We start from the raw sequence: 25573 nt of genomic DNA on the forward strand, positions 1-25573 counted from the left end.
GAGTCCAGAGCAGGGCAACAAAGATGATTAAGGGAGTGGAGCATCTCCCTTATGAGGAAAGGCTGAGGGAGCTGGGGCTCTTTAGCTTGGAGGAGACTGAGGGGTGACCTCATTAGTGTTTATAAATATGGAAAGAGTGAGTGTCATGAGGATGGAGCCAGGCTCTTCTTGGTGAAAACCTACGACAGGACAAGGGGCAATGGGTATAAACTGGAACACAGGAGGTTCCATTTAAATATAAGAAGAAACTTCCTCTCAGTGAGGGTGCCAGAGCACTGGGACAGGCTGCCCAGGGAGGTTGTGGAGTCTCCTACTCCGGAGACATTCAAAACCCACCTGGACACATTCCTGTGTAACCTCATCTGGGTGTTCCTGCTCCAGCAGGGGGATTGGACCAGATGATCTTTTGAGGTCCCTTCCAATCCCTGACATTCTGTGATTCTGTGATTACATTCCCTGTTATTCAGGGTGACAGCCACACCAACCAAAAGATCCCAGAAGCCGCTTCCCCTGGGACCTTGAGTGCCCTGAATTTCCCCTGTCTGGGGAGTGGCACTCAGAATTGCTACACGCAGACACTGTTTGTAAGAACTCCCTTCATATTTTACTAACAAGTCGATACAAGCTTGCTGACGTGCCACAGCTGCTGGAGAGAACAGGCTCTGCTCTGTCTTCTGCTCATCTCAGCTGTCAGTCCTCTCAGTCACTCCTGCATGCCACCCAGACCACCCAGACCCTCCTTGGATGTTCAGTTCCCTGGGCTTCTCATCCAGTCTCTCTGATACTTGCTGTCTATTCCTGTCCCCATAGACCATCGCCCACCCTTCCACTTGCTTCTTGCATTTTCTACTCATTTGCTGCTTCTCTCTCCTGTTTCATTCCCCCTTCAGACTTAATCACTGGTCACTTCTACCCAAACAGTTGTGTTTTCTATTGACTTCTCTGCTGTCTCTGTCCTGTGGATAGGAGTCTACAACTCCTCTCTCCACAACACTTGGTGTGCTCTCCTTCCACCTCTGCCCCTCACCTCCCCCTCTCCTCACACCACCATATCCCCAGCTCTCACAAGCACACATCCCTCATGGTTTCAAAGACCCCGTTAATCTTTTCCTGACCACTGGATCTTTTTTTCACTGATAACCTAATCTTTCTGTACTCAGTAGGAATGTCTCTATCCAGCCATTCAGTTGCCACCTACTCTCATTTCTCTCTAATCCAAGGGGGTGGTTTTGCCATAAACTAAGCACACTCTACAAGTCACCCGTTCCCACTTAATCCAGTTATTCCTCTCCTCAGGAATCAATGCTGTTTTTCCATGGGCATCTTTCCTATTTTTCCTCCTTCTCCCTAAAGAGTTTCAGGGTGAAAACAGTGAAAGGTCTTACACTCCTGCCTTTGTTTTCAGCCCATCGAGGTGTTTGCAGGCAAACAGCCATGCACTATTTCTTCATCAGTTTCATCACTTTTCGAGTGTCCAACAATAAAGCAAATACAGAAGGCAAGGCCTGTGGGGTCCTAATGCCTAATTTGGGAATAAAAACTATAAACTGAGCACTGGCTGTGGATTTGCTTGAATGCAAAGGACAAACTATGCAGCTTGTCCTCTTTCAAGCAACTTTAAAATTTAAAACATATTGTTAATATGTATTTAAAGCTTGTAATCTTAAATACCTTGGCAATTTTCACCTTGAAAGAGCAAACAATGTGTATTATGAGCAAACCACAAAATTTGTTTTCAAGCATTGTCCATGTTTGTTTATATAAAATCATTACAATATAGGCACATAGATTATGTTCTAATTGTTCACACAAAAATTCAGTCCCAAGCTTTTATCCTATATGTCTACAGCACGGCCACGTATCATTAAAATAAGTTTCATAATATAAAATTTCAACATAATTTGAACAATAGGAAGTGTACTTAATTTTTTATGTTCTTTAAGCTATTCTCTCCCTTTGTAGTCTGTCTGCTTTCATACACGCTGACTCTGATCTCTTCCGAGTGCTTCCCCCTCCTCTGCTTACACTCACTGGTACATCACAGCCATTGATTGATTGCTGTTTGTGTTTGTTTTGGACACTTCCAGATGATTGCTACTAATAACCCGCACTAAATTCCTGAAATATCTGCCTGATTCCTTTTACAAGGCAACTTCGTTATGGACCGTCATATGAAGCACAGTAGGCCCTAGGAATACTGCGGTGCAGGAGAAAACTACTCGCCAAATGAACGGATAGTTCAAACAAAGCATTGTGAAAAGCCATCACACTAAATTCTGCATGCATCATCTGCTGCAGTTCAGTGAAGGCCAAGTTTCTTAGTCAGCTCTCCGAGGAGATCCGTCAACCTGGACGATGACTCTTTTGGGATATAGTTTTGTGCCCACTGCACTTTGCTGGTGCGTGCAGCTCGTCACCTGCATGAGGTTAGATCCAAAGGATGCGGTAAAACAGCTTAACGGAGAGGTACACAGCGAGAATCCAGAGAACTCATTCTTTTCTTTTTCTGGCTTTGTATTGGTTCTTCAAAAAATCAAAATAATTCTTAAAAGCCGGAGGGCTGTTGATTTTTAAAAAAAGAAAAAGCCCTGAAGGGTTATGAATTGTAACCAGTACCAACAAGATGTGCACTGATGGTAAGCCAGTAACCACTGGATTTGTTTTCTAATTACTCATTAGCATGCTTTTATTTGGAGATACAGGAAGACAAGAACCGAGTTGTCTTTGTTGTGGACCAAAATGTGCTTAACAATGTTTTAAGCTGCAATGAGAGCTGGCTGTATAGAGGTGACTGTGGTCAGAGGGTGCTGTCTTTAAGAAGAATGAATTTCTGTAGGCACTGGAAACATCAAAAGCAACAAAGGTAGTGTTATTCAGATAACTTAAGGTTATCTTCAGGGTAACTTAAACCTACAATATTATTCCTGTCCCGTGGATAGGTACAGTCAGGTCTCCATTACCTAGGTGACAGGTATCTTAGATGTCACATCAGCTTGGTAACCTGGCAGCCCCCACTGGCTAACAACAGTGGCAGCTCTGCTGCCCACACAGGGTATCCCTGGGAACTCAAGAGTCTAGACAGCAATGTGGCACAAAGACATGCCCCAGAAATCACCCAAGTCTAGCTTATGACTGGAAGACTACACGAGCTTGCTCTCTCGTGGAGGAATATAAAGATAGAATCATAGAATCATTTCAGTTGGAAAAGACCCCCAGGATCATCGAATCCAACCATAACCTAGCTCTAGCACTAAACCATGTCCCTAAGAACTTTGTCTACATGCCTTTTAAAAACCTCCAGGGATGGGTGACTCCACCACTTCCCTGGACAGCCTGTTCCAATGCCTGACAAACCGTTTTGTGAAGAATTTTTTCCTATTATCCAATCTGAACCTTCCCTGATGCAACTTGAGGCCATTTCTTGTCATCCTGTCACCTGTTCCTTGGGAGAAGAGACCAACACCCTCCATGCTACAACCTTCTTTCAGGGAGTTGTAGACAGCATAAGGTCTCCCCTCAGCCTCCTTTTCTTCAGGCTAAACAGCCCCAGTTCCCTCAGCTGCTCCTCATCAGACTTGTGCTCCAGACCCCTCACCAGCTTTATTGCTCAGCAGCACCTCTGTCTGAAAGCAGTTCATTCCCAAAAGGGCCAGTGTGGAGGCTGGACTGATGAGCCAATGTATGGCCAAATCCAGCTCCTCTGCACTACGGTCCCTGATATTCTTACTGTGAGGCTGCACAGGCATTCTGCTGGAACATTTCAGTTTGACAGACTCAGCACTGCTCAAGTACGCCTAGGTAGCTTGTCACCTTGGAAAATTTTCCCCAACATAAGTAACTTTACATTTATCTACACAGAATTCCATCTGCTGCTTTATCACTGCCACTCCGTTTGGCAAATTGTTAGTTTTCACTTTCCCAGATTTTGGGGTTTTCTTGAATACTTTGATTTCGATGGATCCTCCATTGTGAGATGCTCCCTGGGTTCCTTCACAGTGAACACAGAAGTGAGGGCCATAATGCTAAAAACATCTCCTCCACGTGCTTCTTTTGTGTAGTGACCATACCCCAGCCCTACTGATTTGCCATCAGGGGATTTGCTTTTCATGCCGTTTGCAAACTGGTCCTCAAGCACAATCACAGCCTGTCATAGAGCTGACATAGACATCCACCCTTTCCTTCCTTCTCTCTGAAGCCCTGTCAGGCTTGTCAGAGTCACTTTTTCTCTGCCTTCTTATACCTCACTATGAAACGTTTTGACTCCATGTCTCTTTTTCATCCCTACTTCTCAGCAAGGTGCTCGAGGGCAAACTTACCCAGTTCACTGTTCAAATCTGGCCTCAGAGAGTATCTGTTTGGGTGGAAAAAGAGGTAGCATGGTTGCTCAATAAACTGCTCCAGGGCTATGCTGGCTGAACTTCATCAGAAATAGCAAGAACTAAGATGAGCCGAGTCATCGGTCTGTACCCTCATACGGTGCAGAACATAAGAAGCAGCAACAGACCCTATTCCAGAGTGAGGTTATGAATTGTGGCAGAAAATGTTCTCATCACACCTTTGCAGGCACCTGCACAGACTGAATCCATTCTCCTCCCCACTGTCATTCTTATCCAGCAACTGCCAGCTGGAGACATATGTCAATCTCTGCATTGATTTCTCATACTCTAAGATGAAATACTTGAAAAATCAAGCCAACTTCTTTCTGTAAGGTTGTTTTCTCTTCTTTCTTTTTTCTTTTATTACTTCTTTCCCTTTCCCTTCCCTTCCCTTCCCTTCCCTTCCCTTCCCTTCCCTTCCCTTCCCTTCCCTTCCCTTCCCTTCCCTTCCCTTTCCCTTTCCCTTTCCCTTTCCCTTCCCTTTCCCTTCCCTTCCCTTCCCTTCCCTTCCCTTCCCTTCCCTTCCCTTCCCTTCCCTTCCCTTCCCTTCCCTTCCCTTCCCTTCCCTTTCCCTTTCCCTTTCCCTTTCTTTTTTCTTTTCTCTTCTCTCTTCTCTTCTCTTCTCTTCTCTTCTCTTCTCTTCTCTTCTCTTCTCTTCTCTTCTCTTCTCTTCTCTTCTCTTCTCTTCTCTTCTCTTCTCTTCTCTTCTCTTCTCTTCTCTTCTCTTCTCTTCTCCTCTCCTCTCCTCTCCTCTCCTCTCCTCTCCTCTCCTCTCCTTTCCTCTCCTCTCCTCTCCTCTCCTCTCCTCTCCTCTCCTCTCCTCTCCTCTCCTCTCCTCTCCTCTCCTTCTTCTCTTTCTTTTTTTACCTTTTCACATTGCATTCCTTCATCAGCTAGATGCATGAACTTAGCTTCAGGAAACAATGTCAGTCTGCCTGTCAAACCTAACTAGTTCAAAGAAACTACAAGTTATTTTTGGTCAAACGACAGCGGGGTTCAAGAACGGTAATACACATGCAGAAACCAGACTAGAAGATGGACTCTAGGGTTGATCTTGAATGTGAATACCTCCTGATAAATCCAGCTATTTCAGAAAGCTCTGTTGTATTTACATGCAAGATTTAAAATCAAGTTCTAGCCACTGGAAAAAAAAAAAACAAAAACAAAACAACAAGTTTTAAGCATCCAATTCAGTAGCACAGCAAATAGGATAAAAATTAATATTTCAGTAAAAGTGGAACTGTCAGATTTCTAGAGTTTCCAGGTGCAAGTCATAACAACGTAATCTCGTTAAACCACTGACTACAGTGACTACAACATAATCATTAGAACCTTACAGAGGAAAACCTTGCCAGGAGGTTAGCACTGTGACACCAAGCTCCAGTGAGGGGATAAAAAAAGAATAATTTAATTAATTCCTGGAAGAAAAGGAAATAAAAATCAATTATGATAGGCTAAGCCTCTGTAGATAACGTGAATAGCTCACAAGTAGCAGAAAGTGGTATTAATAAACCGCAAGGGATAGTCGTTTATCTGCATCTAGACAAAAATGCAAAAAACAGGACCAAGCACTAACAGAATTTGGTGGGTAAGCAGAGATAAACCAAAGATTAAGAGGGAATTTGAAAAACACACAGCAGAGATGTGAGCAGAGAAATGATAACTCCCTCTGCATATTTAAAAAAAGGATGCTGGTTAGAGACAAAATATCCAATAACTTCACCGTCCAGCAATGAGACCACCAGCATCTCCATGTTACCTTCCACAACTTCACTGAGATGCTCCACAAACAAATCTTCTGAAGTCATGGGAAAGAGGCCAGTGCTCAAGACTACGGAGCACCACCTAATTTTCCAAACTCTTTTGACCATTTCTAGTGGAGATATTAAATGTTCTGTTAGCAATATAACTGGGAATAACAAAGGAGCGCAAGGAGGAAGACACTTGCAATGCACATTTCACTGGGTGAGGCAGCAGGGTGGTTGGAGAGCGGAGGATTGCTGCAGGAGAGCAGAGCATGGGCTTGGGATGCAGGAGTAAGAAAAGGTTACAAGGAAGAGTCAAGAGGGATAGCGGTGTTATGCTTGAGGATTATTTTACTTTTAGGGGGACATTTGACATTAGAAATGTCACGGAGCATAAGTGGAGATTTTACAGAAAGATTAGAGGGAAGTTACGGTGAGAGAATCAGTGTGAAAGGTTTAAAGAGAGGTTTTTGAAATGTTATGGTTAAAAAGAGGAACCAATATTTCTACAGAAAGATGGCAGTAAGATTTCTCTGCCATTTTAAGCAACATGGAAGGCTAGAGCAGAAATAAGTAGGTAGATAGGTTAGTTGGGGTACAGCAATGGGTGTGAAGGTTTTATCCAGCAGGTGAAATTTAAAGCGAAGATTTAAAGGCACAGCACCAGAGTGAGCTTAATAAACATAGTTTAATAAAGCATAAGCGATAAAGCATGTATCATAGAAAAAGTACGTGACTGAAAAAGTTTGCATTGGGAGAAGAAACATGAAGGATGTTGATCGAATGGACATCAAAGGGGATCAGATATGGGAAGCTGTAGATGGGTGCACGAAGTGAAAGTTTCATGGAAGCTCAGGTGACACAGGCAGAGGTGGGTGAAGACTGGAGCAGAAGGGTGTGTTTGAGGCACAGAATCACAGAATGTCAAGGATTGGAAGGGACCTCGAAAGATCATCTAGTCCAATCCCCTCGCCAGAGCAGGAACACCTAGATGAGGTTACACAGGAATGTGTCCAGGCAGGTTTTGAATGTCTCCGGAGTAGGAGACTCCACAACCTCCCTGGGCAGCCTGTTCCAGTGCTCTGTCACCTTCATTGTGTAGAAGTTTCCTCTCGTATTTAAGTGGAATCTCTTGTGTTCCAGTTTATACCCACTGCCCCTTGTCTTGTCACTGGTTGTCACCGAGAAGAGCCTGGCTCCATCCTCGTGACACTCATCCTTTACATATTTATAAACATTAAAGAGGTCACCCCTCGGCCTCCTCTTCTCCAAGCTAAAGAGCCCCAGCTCCCTCAGCCTTTCCTCATAGGGAGATGCTCCACTCCCTTAATCATCTTTGTGGACAGGCAGGTAAATCTTTCAGAGATGTGGTGTAACAAATGTTCACTAAGCTGAGAGCACAATGGTAACAAGCAAACAGACATTACGCTGGAATTTGGATGTTGTCCTTAATTTCCTCAGTTATTAATATGTTATTGTGTTCGCTGTTTTATTTTCCAGACCTTGAAAACTGCCACTTCAGAAAAGATTAAGGCTCAGATAAACTTTTCTGCAGAATTGGATAATTTTGTTGAATCTCTAGAAGAAATTACAAAAATCTTTAACAGTTTTCAACCCTTTACAAAGGAAACAGCTTTGAAGCACCCAACCCCAAAAGCCTCTTCATTTCCTCAAGATTTTAAGAATAAATGATGGGTTTTACTCTAAATTGAAAAATGAAAAGTGTTTGTTTTATGCCTGGCAGAGGAGGTCAAGCTCATCCTACCCAGTCCTAGTGGTAATTCTACCTCGAGGGGAGAGTCTCATTCCATAACACTGACTATATAAAAACCAGTCTCTTAAAGCTTAGGGATCCTTGTCATTATGCCAGCTTAAAACATAGCTAATAAAATGAATTGTATTTGTAGGACTTAAGAATATCCTGAGCATTTTTTTGGTAAGAAAAAAAAGTGCTGGTCTAAAAATGTTTGCAAGCTATTAAGCTGTTCTCCATTGTGGCAGAGGAAAACATGCAGTGTGATACTTAAACTATTTGGGACTTTATCCCTGAAAGCTCTCCAGCACAGACAACCTTATTGAGATGCAAACATCTGACAGTCAGCATTTTTGTATTGGGCACTTAAGCCCAACCTCACTCACCACAACATAACTTCTGTTAATATATAACAGACTGTAAGGAACACAAAGCCTTTTCGCCACTAAAAAAAAAATAAAACAACAAAAAAACAAACCGAAACCAGAATGTTTTTCTTATCCAACAGCAATGGCAGATGCAGCTAAAGCCTGGCAAGGGCACCTCCTACATATAAGAAAGGTGGGCAGATAAGATGCGAAGCAGGGTAAGCACATCTAAGCCTTGTTTGCTGCTAAGGATTGCCGCAGAGAGAAGGGCCCACGCAGCAGCTGAGGGTATCCTAAGAACTATTAATAAAATACATTGCTATATTTCTCCATATACACAACATACTATAAGTAACGACTTTCTCATCTGACTCTTTTTACTCATTTTTGGACAGATGTGCTGCTCGTGGGGTGAGGGGCGAAATACTGGTATTGTCACAGTGATATGATTCTCTCAAGAAATGTTCTTCATTGTATAAATGGAAAAAAATGGCAGAATGGGAAAGACAAGAATTCACATGAAGGATCCTTTTTCTAAATTGTGTTTTCTAAAAATACAATTGAGTAGTTTTCTAACTTAAAAACTCTCCAGAGTGAAGGTAAGAATGTTTTTTCAGGAGGGTGCTTAGTCAAAACTTTTGTTAGGTCAACTTTTTGTTAAATGCCTGATCTGCAAATAGAAATAAGACTTTATCAATTTTGTATTGCTGAGTATTAAAAGTAGAGCTATTACAGAGCTATGTTTTCACCATCTACTTTTCTGCCTATTTACAGCTTTCCAGCATAACACAGAACAACCAGCCTGCTCTGTTTTGGGATTTTCACTTATCCTGAAAGATCTGAGGTTTTGTCGACACTGAGGATGCTGAAACCGTTACTTACATATATACGAACATTTAAGCAACCCTTCAAAAACAACTGCCACATCAAAAAAACCTCCACCCCATAACAACAACAAACTAAACCCAAACCAGAGCAGAAATCAGATATAAGCAAAAAGTCCAAGTAAATGAGTGATCATCAGAAGGGCAGAGAGGGTTGGTAGGGTGAGACAGTGCCCACTGCTGTGGAAGAGAATGAGGTAGAGACACACCTAAGGTGAAAGTAATTACATGGACTAAGCCTGTTATTTATACTGTAGCATGCGGAGGGCCCAGAGCTAAATATCTGGGGCACCACTTTGCTAAATATTTTTTAAATGCATCTGTAGCATCTGTTTATTATTTTTGTTCTGTATAAAGAAACCAAAAACTTTTGCAAGGTTTATGTTCCGAAGTCCTAATTAATTTTATTCACCAGGCAGCCAAATTCAGGAGTGAATCTGAAAGAGAAAAAAGAAAAAAAAAAAAATAGAAAGGTGATGAGGTGTGAGAATGTGCCCCAGCTCTGTAAGCCCAGGCTGTATGGATTGCCTCTGAGGTAAGGTTGTATCTTGTCCTGAGCCTGCTGGAAAGGTAGCACCAATGCACCCCTTCATTTCCTCAGCATACTCTTTTATAAAGCGGGACAAAACAAACCACAAATGTATTGAAAGCAGCGATTTCGAAAAACACCACGACCGATTTTAAGGGCGCTATTAAGACACAGCGAATTCAGCAAACCCCAAAAAGCTGAGGTTTCCGTGCAGGTTCAGCCACTTGATCACCTACACAAACCGTTTATTGGGTACTGTACACTCCCACCACATTCCCTGCAGGTTGGTTTCCCCTAACATTTATCCCGGTTGAGTTTCCCCGCTGAGGGCTGTGTTATTTATAAACGAGACATCTTTCAAGCCTTTGCAGCGTGACTGGCGGAACCCCCTTGAATCTTTGTTTCTTGTAACATCACGAAAACACGGGCTCTTTCCCAGCCTCCCGCCTGCGGGAGCGAACTGCGCTGAACAACTTGGCTCTGCCCGCCAGAGGAGCGGACCAGAGGAAGTTACTGTGCTGCGGCAGCGATTAACTTCAGGCTTTTCCCACCGTGCATCGACCCCGCTCAGCGACGAAGCGGCAGCAGCGGCAGTCACCGCGTTTTCGGGCCGAACCGGCGCTTCCGTCCGCAGCGCGGCGTTTCCCTAAGGACAGCCGCAGCTTGGCCAAGCCGAGCTTTACACACGCTCCGTGCCCCGCCGCCGCTGACAGCCGCCGCGGGCCGGGGAGCCCGGGCACCTGCCCCGCGGTGAGGCGGCCCCACGCCGGCTCCTCGGCTCCCCTCACCGGCGGCTTTCCGGCAGGTGCGGGGCGGGTTCGGAGCCCCCCGCGGGCCAGGGGGGGTGACAGCAGACCGCCTCCTCCTGCCCCTCCTGCCCGGGACCCGGCAGCCCCCGCCCGTTAAAGCTGCCCGTGAGGCGGGAGCGCGGACTGAGGCGGGCGGCGGCGTCCCGCTCTGCTCCTCGCCCGCGTTGCCGCTCGTCGAGAGCGCCGGGGTCCGTGTCTCTTCCCGGGCGGGCGGCGGGGCCCCGCGGCGGGCCGGCACCCGGCGCGGTCAGGTCGCGGCGCGCAGCGCACCGGGCCGGGCGGGGCCTCTCCGCCCTCACCCCATTGTTGAGGCCATCTCGGCAGTTTCCGCCCTGGCTTCGGCTCTGTCCGCGCCGCGATGGGGAAAGGGGAGGGAGGGAGGGAGAGAGGGGGAGCTCGGGAAGCCTCGGGGCCGCGCCGCTCCTTCCGGGACGGCGGGAGGCGGTGCCGCTCACCTGGTGCCGCCGGCGCTGGGGAGCGCCCGAGCCGGGGCCCCGCCGGGCGGGAGGTGAGCGCCGGCCGCCTCCGCCCCGCCCCGCGCGGGAATACGGTCCCCTGGCAGGCAAGCGGGCGTCGGGGGGATGGCACACGCTCCGGGCCCGGGGGCGAGGGACGGCGCTTCGCCGTTGCCGTGGCAGGCGGGCGTCGGCGAGCGGGGGAGGCGGGCACGGCGGGGCGGCCCCGCGCCGAGGGGTGAGGGGAGCCCCGGTGGGAGCGGGGTGGTGCGCCGGGGCCGGGCAGCGCCGTCCGAGCTGCGGGCGTCCGGCGTGCGAGGGCGGGCGGTGATGGAGACCCGGGGGCGCCCTGGGGAGCTGAGACGAGGACGGGCAGCCCAGCGGGACGGCTCACGTCTCCCCTTTTGTTTCTCTCCAGGGTGTTTGCGCTTCTCTGAGTCTCTCTCCCCGCCCCCGTCTCTCCCGCCCGCCCCGCCGGGACCTCTCCTCTCCGGGCGGTACCAGAGCCGCCTCAGGGCGGGCGGCGGCGGCAGAGGTGCTGGTGGGGCGCTCTCACCGTCCAGCCCGCCGGGAACATGGCGACCGGCGGCTATCGCGGCACCGGGGGCAGCACCACGGACTTTCTGGAGGAGTGGAAAGCCAAGCGGGAGAAGATGCGGGCGAAACAAGCGCCGGCCGCGGCCCCCGGCGGGGAGGCCCGGCCCGCAGGGGGCGCCTCCTCCGCCGAGCTGAACAACAACCTGCCCCCCGGCGGCCCCGCCGTCCCGCCCGACCGCCCGGCGCCCCCCGCCGGCGGGGCCGTCAACTGCGTCAGCCTGTCCAGCGCCGCCCTGGGCCGGGCCGCCCCTGCCAAGGAGCCGCCGCCGACCCTCGCCGGGGGCCGGGGGGCTGAGCCCGGCGCCAAGCCCCCTCCCGCCGCCGCGCCCGGCTCCCCCGAGGCCGAGGAGAAGCTGGTGGCCAAGGGGAAGAGTTCTGGCCCCAGCGCCAGGAAGGGGAAGGGGCAGATCGAGAAGAGGAAGCTGAGGGAGAAGAGGAGGTCGACAGGTGTGGTGAACATCCCGGCCGCCGAGGTGAGCCCGCGGGGCTGGGAGAGGGGCGCCCGGAGCGGGCGTCGGGGGGCGGCCGGAGCGGGCGTCGGGAAGCGCCCGGTGCGGGCGGGGGCTCGTCCCTTGGGGCCGCAGCGCTGCCCTCCGGTGCGGCGGTCGCTCCGGTGCGGTTGTGCGGAGCGGTCCTGCCCGTGGCTGCACCTTGGCGTGGGCTGGCTGCGTGGGGAGGGATCGCCACCACACGGTGTGGGAAAGTGTGATGGACTGCGGGGAGGCTGTACAGTGGTCGATACAGTGCCGCGTCCCGACAGAAAACGTGCTGTTTATTCTAAATAAATCAGACCTGTCACGACCTGTGACCTTTTTTCTCTTTTTCATCGTCTTCCTACTGGCAGAGGGTAAGTTCTAGGTATTTTTGAAGATCAAACTGAGAAACGTGCCTTGCTAAAGAATGGTCAAAACAATAGTAATGAAAGAAAGCTGATTTATCAGCTCTGACTAGATGTTCAGGTGTAAATATTATTCAGTTTGGAACCCAAAAGTATTTCCTGCACTGGAAAAAATGTAGTGGTTTAAAAAGCATTTTTTTGAAGACAGAGGAAGATATTTTTATCAGCCAACACCACTGTCCTCTGTGGTTTGCTACTAGTATAAAAATCTGGCATTGATTTATAATACTCCTAGAGGAATTCTGAAGAATGATAACTTAAGTTTTTAGCTTTTTTTGCAGTTAATAAAAAAGGCCACAGGAAACTTTGAACAAAGCTGGATTTTAGTCTACAATTTTGCACGTGATGACCATCATCCCTCTAAAAAAAACTTGTAGTTCCTGTTTTGGTTAATATTATAGATTATTAAAACAACACTAGAAAGTAAGATCTTTGGTTCTAAAGCAGCAGAAGATGAAAACATGTTCTCCATACCTGAAGTCAGTAATGCCTTTTTTGTGACATCCTAAGCACTTTCACAGCACACGCTTTTACAGGTCACACTTTCATGTGAGAAGGTATCGGAAGGTGAGGAATGAGTTTTAGAACAGTAGAAATCTTTAAAGTTGTGGGGTCTGAGAATAATTACGTGTATGTCTTTAGATTGAGGTAAAGTGTTTTGGCATAGGTCTTCAATATTTTTTCAATACTCAGTATTCTTGCTTTGTAGAGTGAGAAATACAAGTGAGTTCTTTAATCCTTTGGTTTCAGAGCATGCAAGCTTCTTAGACTGTGGTTTTATACCAAGCCCTCTAAATACGTGCCTTCTGTGCTTCTACAGGAGCTCTTCAAATGCTGTATCTTTACTTCCTTAAGTAAACTAGTCTTAACCCAGTTAATAACGGGCTTGCACCTTGCAGCAAGCGTTATACATCATGATATTTTAGGGCTGTCTGCTGTGTACCACATCCCCAGTTGTCTTTGTTCAGGTTTGGGTGATGTCTCTTTTTATTCTTTGAGACTGGTGTCCTTGTTCTCTGAACTAGTTTTCTGAACTAGTGTTCTTTTAGTAGTTTTTTGGGTGGTGTGGTTTGGAATTTGCTAGTTTGGTGGTGGTTGGGGTTTTTGCTTGTTTGTTCTGTGTAAGTATTGCTCAAAACATGTTTGCTTTCCAGGAAAAGACATTCCTAGCTCAGCAGCCATTAGAGTCTGATGTGGGAATATGCTGCTGTAGTTTCTGCTGCATTATTAAGGGCAGCTTATTTATTAGGGTTAACATATTTAGGCTCTGAGAAGTAAGTTTTTGCCTGTTGCCATGTTTCTGAGGGCCCAATAACTTTGCTGCCTGTTGGCAGATGTTGGCACTTCTTGGAAACTTCTTGTACCTTGATACTAATTACTTCTGTAACTAGCATTTAAGCGTTCTATCACATTTTCAGGGTCAAATTTTAATAAATGTAGATACCTGTTGTACAATGTAGTATTGGGGAAACTTGCTAGTAGCACATGTTGCATTTTTGAGTGGCATAAACTAATGCAAAGCTCTCTCTGTTCAGTATTTCACATTTCTTAGTCGTTTTTAATCATTACCAAGTGCATTCCTAAGAATTATTTAACTGGAGAACACTAGGTCATTCCTGATGGTGGGTGGCTTCAAAAACTCTCCCCAGTGTCAAATGGGAGTGACAACTTACCAAAGAATGTTTTGCAGAGTATTTACTTGTACTGTGTTTCATATATCCATTTATTCATGAGAAGGTATTTTAAAGCACGGATTCAATGTGATCAGTTGAAGTTCCTGGACAAAAGAAGGCTGTGATATAGATATTGATTTGTTGGAATGATCTACAACAGTCCAGTTTCTTGCTGTCTTTCTCATGCTTTACTATGCTATACATAGTGACTGAGTAGTAGTACACACTGAATGTAACATCTTACACCACACAGAGCTATGAGTGCTCTGTTTTAAAATTACTTTTCAGGAGATGTTCTGTTAGAGCTTTGCTGTGCATTTTATTGTCTTATTTTTTAAGAGAATAGTCTTTATCTAGAATGGGATAGCCATTTTATGCTAAGCATCTCCCTTTATGATCAGCAAGCTACTCTGGTGGAGAGCTATGATAGGAGATTCTGATAGTCTGAAATTAAAATGGGTAGCTGTCAACAAAATGCACTCACAGAACATATGTAGTGTCTAGTAGCTTCTCTGCCCCAAATGGAATACAAACCCAGTTGTTGTCCCAAAGAAGTGTCATCTAATGGCAGCTGCAGTGCAGCTGGAGAATTGAACGATATAGCATGTGGTGGAATAAGGAAAGTAGAAGTTTTTGTTGCCTTAGTTATCTTGAAATAGGCATGAGGAACATTAGCAGATCATTATTCATTAATGATTAATTTCTCTTCTGTTCAATAGCAAGTTAATAGAGCTAGGTCATGAAGTTCTGTGTCTTAAATGTATTTTGTATTGAAGGTGATAGAGGACAGAAACCATAGGGGAAGCTGTAAAAACAGATGGTGACAGGTTGGGAGTAGTGGTAACACCTTGTATTTAGAGGCCACTGTGACAAGTGTCAAGGCTGTTTTTATCTTCTCAGCATTAGTGCTTATCTAAGTAATAGTGGCTTCTGAAATCACAGAATCACAGAATTTTGGGGATTGGAAGGGACCTCGAAAGATCATCTAGTCCAATCCCCCTGCTGGAGCAGGAACACCTAGATGAGGTTACACAGGAAGGCGTCCAGGTGGGTTTTGAATGTCTCCAGAGAAGGAGACTCCACAACCTCTCTGGGCAGCCTGTTCCAGTGCTCTGTCACCCTCACTGAGAAGAAGTTTCTTCTCGTATTTAAGTGGAATCTCTTGTGTTCCAGTTTATACCCATTGCCCCTTGTCTTATCATTGCTTGTCACTGAGAAGAGCCTGGCTCCATCCTTGTGACACTCACCCGTTATATATTTATAAACACTAATGAGGTCACCCCTCATTCTCCTCCAACTTGCAACTTTTTTCATTTTCAGTATTTGTAAAGTAGTTTCTTGATATCTTGTTGAATCTTGAAAGTTGATTTCAGTCTAAATATTAAGCACTGTGGGATTTGGGGTGTGTTGACTTGTAACAGTTCTTCAGGTTGTGAAAGGTAACTAAATTCTATGTAATTATCATTACTATGCAAGTTTTCTCTTTTTAAATATTAAGCTTTATAACTGCATTTAGTTATGTTAGAAAGCGTTTCTCAGTTCGTAGGTATTCACTTGATACAGGTGTCAAGTTTAATTGCAATGTATTTCTCATTTGCAGCTGTGCTGGTACCCATCCAAGAAACACATAGAATTCCCGTTCTGCTATACTGACAGTGCTTTGTGAGGACCCACGTATAAGATGAAAGTTATGTTTTGTATTGTTCTAGTAATTCTTCTGTCCTGCTCCAAGCAAAACAAGCTGCCATGGTGAAAGTGCAGGTTTAGTTTTGCAACTGTTTACACTGGAGGATTCTACTGGTATAGCTGTGTGGGTAAGTTTTTTCTGAACCCCAACCAGAAGAGTAATAGCTATTTCTGTGGTTACCTTTTTAAAAAAGGTGCATATATAATCAAAATCTTGGTCCATATAGGAAGGACAGTTCGATACCTGGTTTTTATTTAATGTGTGCTTCTAGACGAAGTTTACATTTTCACCTAACCAGATGGAAGTCATCTGAATTCAGAAGTGTTCTTCTGTTAGTAACAAGGTGATGAATGATTTAAAAAGGTGTAAAGAACTCGGATCTGTGTATTTTGCACGTGAAACTGCCAGATTTGAGACACAACAGTCTCCTGACCCATTTGCAGGAAATACTGGAGATACTAATAGAGTAAAAAGTAGAAGTGATTGAAATGTAGAATCTGCGTAGGACGTATAGCCAGTCTGTGTCCAGCTCTTGTTTTATTAACAACAATAAGGGTATGACTTCTTGAAACCAGGTGTCTGCCTGCCTCTTTAGAAGACAGCGTGTGGGTGGTGGTGGGTAGGTACCACACCGAATGACAGCATTGTAAGTAAGCAGAGAGCAGTGAGCTCTTTCTGTGGGGAAAAAGTTCCTGCTACTGGAGTAGTCCAGCATTCTGAGTTGCGTAGGCTGACAGAAAGTCGCTGTGTTCCAGTTGGAAAAACTTAAGGAAACTTTAAATGCCAATTGTGTCAAGCACAGGAATTACTGGGTACATTGCAAAGGAATTGAAATCCCTCTATGAATGGCTGGAAACTACAGAGGGGAGTGGAATCCTCTACTAGTGGTTGGACTTTTTTGACTAGGAGTTTGCCTTGAGCAGTATCTTGGGCATTTTACAAGGGCATCATGTAGTGATAGGACAAGAGATAATGGCTTTAAACTGAAAAAAGGTAGATTTAGCTTAAATATAAGGAAGAAATTCTTCATCATGAGGGTGGTGAGGCACTGCAACAGGCTGCCCAGAGAAGCTGTGGGTGCCCCATCCCTGGAGCTGTTTAAGCCCAGGCTTGATGGGGCTTTCAGCAACCTGGTTTAGTGGAAGGTGTCCCTACCCATGGCAGTGGGGTTGGAACTAGGTGATCTTTAAAGTGCCTTCATGAGGCACTGTCTTTGCATTTTCTAACACCTCTGTGCGTTTCTCATAAAACAACTTGGGGTTTTTTTGTATATATTGGAGGAAAAAAAAAGAGTCTCAGTAAGTGTTTGTTCAAAATACTGGGAATAAGCCACTGTTTCTGACCACTGGTACCCTTACCATCCATGCAGAGGTATTTGTGTTATGATGACAGTCTGAAATATGTTTCATAGAGGAAATGCTCATTTCATGGAGCGAGGAGATGTTTTTGTCAGATTATTGTCTTTACCTGCAATATACTATATGCTTACCTGGGGAAGTCATTGAGTCACCATCCCTGGAGGTGTTTAAAAGACGTTTAGATGTGGCACTTTGGGACATGTTTCAGTGGTGGACTTAGCAGTGTTAGGTTAATGGTTGGACTCGATGATCTTAAAAGTCTTTTTCAACCAAAATTATTCTATTTGACCTGGATGACCATTCATGATATGCCAGGCCATCCTCCTACTTCCTTTGTCTAGTGAACACATTCATCTTATAGTTCAGTCATCATAGTTCCATTTACGGTTCTTCCTTCAGGCATGGCAGGGTGAAAGAAGCAATATAAGCATTCTCAGATTCTGATAGAAGGATCTTATCGAGATTGTTTGCATCCAGTCTGTTTTGCTGTTGATGCCTTTGTAAATTCTGATCTTGACCAAGCCTCTGGGCAATACCCATTCAAGGACATATTCTCTGTTTCTCTCCATCTCTCCATCAGAAGCCATTAATTTCCCCTCTAGTTCTTCTAATTTTGCATTTATCTCTAAATGCAGTTTTGGGAAGGTTGGTTTTAAAAAGAATCTTTTAATAGTTAGGTGTAATTGGAAAACATTATTGTATGGTTGGTTTTTTTCACTTTTCTGTTTTGGGGGTGAATCATCTAAAATGATACAGTTACTAGGTGGAAAATAAATGCAATGAAAGAAAAGTATTTCCTCTTCTGTTGAGTACTGAATTCTACACAAAGTAAGAGGAGTGTTTAGTTTAGGTTGTAATTTGTGGTTGAAAGCTTCTTACTGCCAGTTACTGCCTTTTCTTGCCAGTCTGTCATGTAGCCAATAACCTTAAATAAATGTAGATGTTGGTTGACTGAAGATAAATATGCCTAAATATTTCTAGGCTATTTCTCGAATATTGAAGACTGAAACACTGTCTGTCCCATTGTTGTTTGTTCCTAAAGCCTACTTAAAAGACAAGGTAATCTGGGAAAAAACATGGTAGGGCAAAGAATGGAAACAGCCTGTCAGCTGTACATTTGTCTACTTTTACAATGAAATATTTGAAGGATCTTGCTTTCCAGTGGAAACTGGGTGACTTTGGCCTCATTGAAAAGCACAAGGAGAGAAGAGCTGATATGACCAATTATTGCACTGATGTGAATGTGCAGCTGAGTACTACTCAAAATTGACCTGACAGTTTTTTCAAAGTTGTATGTAGTTTCAGTGTGACCAGTAATTGCTCTGAAAATATTTAATTATTGTTGTTTTATAAAAATGCCTTTATCTAATCCTCAAATCGGAAATCTTTCACTTAAGTGATAGGTTGATGGTTTCCTACAAAACAAAAATAAACTCCTGCCACTTTGGCTATTTGAAAGTAGTGGCTCAGACTTAAACGTGAAAAGTATAACTTCAGGTTAATTTTGAGAGATTTAAACCTATATCCTAAATATGAATAATAATAATAATAATATTGTGAGGTTATGCTGTAGCTAAACTTCATCACAAGAGACAGATATGGACAACCTGCATGTTTAAAGCTAGGTACTGAAGATTTTTCAGCATAGGTGTATAATAAATTACACTGTAATAGACAGGGAATTGTAACAGTAATATAGATTGGAAGACATCTCTGAAAAAGTCATCTGGCCTGTTCCCCTCCTCTAAGTGAGGCCAGTTTTCATCAGGTTGCTTATGGTCTTGTCTAGTAAAGTTATGAACATACTCAGCCTGTTGAGGCTGATACAAATAGCAGCTCTGCCTTCCAGCCTCTCAACCAGTCCATACCAGTCCCTATCCTACTAGTTTGGTGTTAGCAAAAACTTGCTTGGAGCACCTTCCACCCCATTGTTCAGGTTGTTCATAAAGATGTTGCATATTATTGGCACTAATATCAATGCCTATTGATGCTGCTCAGCTGTCAGTTGGAGTTTATAATATTGGTTTCAACCTCTTGAGCCTGAAGATGCAGCCAATATTCCACCACCTAATAGTACACTTCTGTAGGCCATAATTAACCGGTTTGGGTTTAAGAATACTACAGGGAGACCAAGCCAAAGGCCATTCTTCAGACTGGAAGGAAACTTTCAAAGTTTCTGGAACTGCTGGTGCAGAAAACCTTAATGTGAGAGCTGTGTGCACTAATACAGCTGAGACATTAAAGTTGTCTATGTGAGGGAAATTGTTTTGGGTTTTCTAGTTTCTTTTTTTTGTAGTGAGAGTGCTGGAAAACTCTTTCCAAGGCAGCAGGACAAAAGAATAAGTAGTTTGAAAGATGGCAAGAGGTCAGTCCGTCTTGTTGTTCTGTTGTATTGTCTCAGGCAGATGAAGCTATTAATACTTTGAAAGAGGAATACTAAAATAGATTTTCTGTGGAAAACTTGTAGTTATTTGATATTTACTACTTAAACAATAATATAAACCCCTAAAACTTTGTAATATTGTAGTGAAGCTACCCTGAATGGTGAATAATGAGTTGGTACTCTGGCTTCATCCTCCAACTGAATCTACCTTTGCTATCTCATTTCTTGTAGCACTTATTTAGAACTGTCTTCTGCAGGTAATGGGGGTTAAAAAGCAATCTCAGGTATTTGTAATAGTGTTTTAAAAAGTAAGTTCTGATATTCATGGCTGTGGAGGAAACAATAACTTAATGAGTAAATCCTGAAGGCTGAAAAAAGTGAAAGGACGGACAAAGAAGCCCTTCAAAGTTACTACTTCTGAAACCTCAATATTTGGAATTTTCATGTCTTCAAAATGCCTTAATGACTTTGGGATCCTGATTCATTGCAAACCTGAATGTTCAGAACTAATTCCTAAGAGACTCATTTATTGAGCACATCAGGAAGGAAATGGTTGGAATGGATGATGAAATACAAAATCTGTTTTAAGATAAAATTAGGCTTATGTGTTCGTTTCTTTAGAAGAAGGAACAAATTACAGATTGTATGCATTTTAGACTTCCCCGTTTTGACTTTGGTTTGATTATTTCTAGTGAAACTGTGCTGATTCTAGTTCTTAATTTCCAAAGATAAAGTAAATTAGCCTGTAATTTTTTTGTTTTTATTTTTCTACTGTAGGTTCAGTAGGCTGAAGAATACTCCCTCTAGAAAGGGAGAGGAGGGCATTTTTAACAAAAAGAATGGGAGATTTCTCTCTAGACTAGGGGATGTGTATGCCTTTATAACAATATTTTTCTAACTGTGAGAACTTTCATAAGTTTAATTTTTTTAAAAAAGGGAAAAGCAGAAAATACAACTCTCCTCTACTAGAGTTCCACAGATGTAGCTTTCTCAAGGGTACAGGAGAGTAAAAACCACAAATGGATTAATTTCCGCATTCATTTATAAACCACCAGAAGTCTTGTGAATTATTTTATAATTTCTCCAGACTTGCATTATGACTTTCCAGCAGCCTGTTTGTGCTTTGAATGAACTATATCCCAGAAATTACTTTCAAAAGAACCAAGATCAAACAAACAAATAAAAACCAAACCACAAAACCTCCCAAAACAAATAATCCTCCACCTCCTATGTGAGACAAGCAAAAAAACATCCCCCTAAAAACCATCCAGCTCTTGACTACAGCTTACCCTGTTTCAATTTTACTTTAGTCAGCTTGAATATTCATGTGTCCCTGATGGCAACTAATTTTGTTTGAGATCTTTCTGTACCACTTTAAAAAAAATACTGTGTCAAAAACGTAGTTTCTGTATATCCCATTCAGACCTGTTGGGAAATAGATTATTTTTTCTCAAGGAAAAGTTAAAACAAACCCTACCCCAACTCTAAATTAAATATGTTAATATGAAGTGATATGTAAAATATTTATTGGCACAAGCTTCTCATGGTTCTTACTTCATTGCATCTCTGGAGCACAGTTGTGTAAATCCTCCTGTAGCTCCAAGTGCATGGGGGACTTTTGGAAAGGTCACTGTTAAGTGTCCACTTCCACACAAGTCTTTACTGATTTCTTTAAACTATCTGGTTTACCTTTGTTACATATATGCAAACTAGTGTATGTTTTTCTCTGCTAACTTTTTCTATTTTATTTTATTTTATTTTACTTTATTTTTTTTTAAGTTGGAGCTGTGTATTTAAAGACTTCCCAATTGGAAGACTGTAGGTGGATGACTATTTCCCGTACTTCACAAGGTCATGGGAAATTAAAATAAAAACCACAACCCTGATGTTTTATTTCAGGATTTTACTGTGTTTGATCTGCTTGCATGTTGCTGGGAAGGACTGGATAGAACATTTAAGTCTCCTGTTCCAGGCCTGTAAATGTCATGTACAGCTCTGTGGTGTAGTCTCATCATGTAATAACCATGCCATCTTAAATGTAGCTGGGTTTGGTGCCTAATGTAAGAACATCATCCTGGGTGAAGGTAAGCTTAAAAAAAACCCAAACCAAAACATACCAAACAACTAACAAACCCTCCAAGAAACAAAACAACACTATGTCAACTGTAAATTTTGCCTATCTTAGCTCTCAACTCTCACCTTCAAACAAAAATACGTGCTAGGCACCTTTGCAAAGTGTGTTATGCAGTATGAACAATGAGATAGCATTGATTTTCTTGATCTGAAGCCTGTGTAGGTAACTAATGTTTTGAACCTTCCTAAGAGAAGGTTTTAAGTAGGTGAGAGACTTGTAGAAGCAATCTGGGACAGCACTGAGTGTTGTGTGCTGTAGATATTGAATCTGAGTGTAATTAAGGTTTGACGGAACCTCAGGAGGTCTTTAATCCAACCTGGTTGCTCAAGGCTTAATCCACTCAGATCTCAAACATCTCTAAGGATGAAGACAGCACAGCCTCTTGGGGAAACTGTTCCAGTGCTTGACTGTCTTTACAATCAAAGTGTTTTTCCTGCTTTTGCCCAGAACCTTTCTTCTTTATTTACGCCCATTGTCTCCAGCCATGCGCTGCTGCAAAGAGCCTGGCTCTATACTCGGTGGCTGCCTTGGACAACTGCAAAAAAGATGCTTTTGTTTTTTTGGCAGAGCAACAACCTAGGTGTGCTTTACTCAGCAGAAATAAGAGGTGCTACCATGAGATTTGAGGCACAGAGGCAGGGTAACTGGGCAAAATGCATATAGCACTCAGATGTTGAAAAAGTGATGTGGAATAGCTGCTGTTTGTCTGTATGTCTGGTGTCTAAGCCAACTGTATCAGTGAGCAGAGTGGTAGGCAGAAGCCAAGCAAGCAGCAATTGGGATTTCCCTTCTTTCACTGTTGCTCCTCTCAGCACTTTCTGACCTTGCTAATTCTTTTTATGAGTCATAGCAACCTGTGCAATTCTGACTTGTCTGCTGTAGTTATGGGTATGTGTTTAAATGTTATGTGCAGTTTAGTGTTTGTAGGAACATGGGATATCAATTGAAACCTGCGATTATCTGGACTGATCTGTTTTCACTGTATGTGCATAAGGTGCATTTAATTGCTTCGTGAAGCTCTAGCTTAATTTTTCTTCTCTGTACACTGTGAAAAACAAAACAAAACAAACAAAAAAACCCCACACAACAAAAAAACCCCACAACTCATTATAGTGAGTGTGATTAAGGAGCCACATAGCTCAGTGTCCTGCTCCTACAATGGCCTTAAACAGAAAGATAGCAAGGAAGAATGTAGAATTCTTATCAGATATATCCTGTGAAGTAGTTTTCTAACTCTGTTGAAGACTTGCAGCATCAGATAAAAGTTACCAAATAGAAAAATTCATTGTAATTTCTGTCTGCCAAGTACTCGTTCAGTTTCCGCTTGAACCTGTGTAAATTGCTGGTACACAAAAAATTATTGGGCAGTGAGGTTTACATTTCTAAGAACCCTTATATATGAGGAACCACCTTTTAATGATTTTTATTTCCTCTTCTTCCCTCCAAAAACCCAACGTGATATTTGTTAGCTTCATGTCATGATCCCTGTTCACTAGTTATTCTAGAGCAAGGCTGGTTAAAAGACATGTTTAGTACATGTTTGCATACTAATGTATTTTTGGTTTTGTTTGTTTGTTTGTTTGTTTTAGATTAACAAGCAGAAAACTGTTACACTATTTTTTTTTAACAAAATAGCTTTTCTTCCCCTTCTCCCCCCCCCCCCCCCCCCTTTTTTTTAAGAGCATTTGTTTTTCTGGATGGGAGTATGAAGCTTTTCAATTTGATATGTTTTCCCTGAATTTAAAAACAGATATATTCTTAAAGATCTTTTGAGCTTACAAAAGATGACATTTATTGCAAAATTTAGGAGTTAATTAATGTTGTGGTACCCTGAAGCAAATTATTAAACAAACTTACCTTCAAAAAAGCTCTTGAAACTACAGTCTATTGTGAGTGAGCTCTAAGGACTCTTAGTCTGCTCTCAGAGCTCTTAGAACTAATTTAATCTGAATAGTTCTTCCAAGGTGCAACAAACAGACTAGTCAGTGATGTGAAGTATAATTTCAGTTTCTTCCATAAAACCCCTTTTTTGTCTTTGCGGGTTAAACTAGGAATTATTCATTATTGTTACTGATCAATTAAGCAATTACAGAAGCTCCTGCTGCTATGCAACTTCAGTAGCCATGTCCAGATGCAAAATTAGCCTTTCCTCATGAAATTGAATAACCAACAGGTATTTTGAGTTGTGACCAACTAGAAGATCCAAATATGATGTTTAAGTACTGATTTTAATTTAAATTTTACTACTTAGTAAATGCATTTCATGATTCCCCTGTCAGATAGTCCTCTCATATTTCATTAATCTCCATCTACTTTTGCGTTGATGACTGAAAACTACTTGATTTGTTAGAATATGTTTGTACTGTTAATGTTCTAAATCTATTATTGTGGTACTGTTGGCAATATCTAAGCTGTACTTATAAACTAACGAAAAATATTTTCTTTTATTTCTCAAGCTTTTCGTTAACCACACATCCTAATGTTAAAAGAAATATACTCCCCCTCCCCCACTACACTGTCATATTTTAGGGGATTAATTCATGATGTATTAGTGCAGCTTCCTAATAAACATAGTGTGCAAGTGGAAGAACCATCCTTGCACAGAAGAGAGAAAAATCTGAGTTCTGAAAGCTGGATAAAAGCAGATGATAATGGGAAAAAATTCCACTTAGAGCTGTGAGAAAATATTTTACAGGCCCTACTTCCCTTTTGCTAATCAGTAACTTTCGATATTGACAAAATACTCGCCCAACAACAGATCCTAGTTCATACAGTCCCTCCGAACTTCAGCCAGAGTCCTGCTATGCAGAACCAATGACTGTGGCAAACCAACCAAAAAAAAAAGTCTGTAACTTTTTGTTTGAGATTTAGATTGCTACACTAAACTATTCATTACTTAAATAGTAACAGTTCAATTTCTCAAATTCATGGGGGAGTAAAGAGGTACATTTTAAATTGTACATTTTAAACAGCGGCTCATATAACCATAACCAAGCTAATTTTCACATTTTAGCTTGTATTCATATACATTTATATGAACTAAAATTTTGGTCACCTGTGTTCTAAGAATGCCTGTAACATGCTTTCCACTTCAGAACCTAGAATTAAAAAGAACTCTATACACAATTTGACTGGAACACACTTTTTCTTTCTCCCTTCTCACACTCAAATTCTGCTGCTCTACTTTCTCTTTGCCGTGTGCTTGCCTCTGTTTTTCCAATACAAGTTTTGTCTGTCACACACTCATTTCGGAATCGCTTTGGAAAATTAAGGGCAAGTCCAGTCATCTAGTTATTGCAGATTTAAAGCAATTAATGCTTACTCCAACCCAGCCTGTTCTTTTCCAGGATTCTTTAAAAAAAATCATCTCATTCTCAGAATTATGACAAAACCCAAAAGGCTCTATAAACGTGATCGCATACGCAAGTATGTGCACTGGATACATGATGCATTCAACAGACAAAAAAAAGAGTAAAAGAAAATGGAGATAAAAATAAACCAATGGATGACACAAAATCATGGAGGAAACATTACCAAAAAGTAATTGTTTTCTTCATGTCAGGTTATTGACTAAAGTTCTGATGTTCTAGCAGCAAAGGGAATTTAATCTGTTCTAAACTTCAATTTGTTCATTTTATTTACTAGGATAAATAAAGTATAATGATCAATTATGGCAGTAATGAAGTGCACTTGTACATTTAGGAGCTTTTAGTTTGCTTGTTATTAAATCTGTTACAACTGTTTATCTGAGTAATGTCATCTTCAATCCATTCTTACACCTTTGTTTAGTGAGGTGTTCCTGTTAATCAATTCTCTGCAGATAGTGTCCTAATGGAGAAGAAAATTCACAAAACTATGTGTATAGTTAGTTATCATTACTTATCATCTGTTTTTTTAAATATCAAGACGTTTGTGATCTTTGTT

General features: G+C 42.7%; 1 protein-coding gene across 1 annotated transcript in view; it reads left to right on the forward strand.

Annotated features, from left to right (window-relative positions):
- Nucleotides 1-11488: 11488 nt before the first annotated feature.
- PAWR (pro-apoptotic WT1 regulator) overlaps nucleotides 11489-25573 on the forward strand; it is a gene marked incomplete at its 3' end in the record, with an annotated part of 76855 nt that continues 62770 nt past the window's right edge. The window contains exon 1 of the mRNA XM_080361942.1: nucleotides 11489-11989. Coding sequence (XP_080218068.1) covers nucleotides 11495-11989 — 495 coding nt within the window. The 5' untranslated portion in view covers nucleotides 11489-11494. The remainder of the gene's footprint in view (nucleotides 11990-25573) is intronic.

This window comes from Nesoenas mayeri, assembly GCF_963082525.1.
Source record: "Nesoenas mayeri genome assembly, chromosome: 1".
Lineage (NCBI taxonomy): Eukaryota > Metazoa > Chordata > Aves > Columbiformes > Columbidae > Nesoenas > Nesoenas mayeri.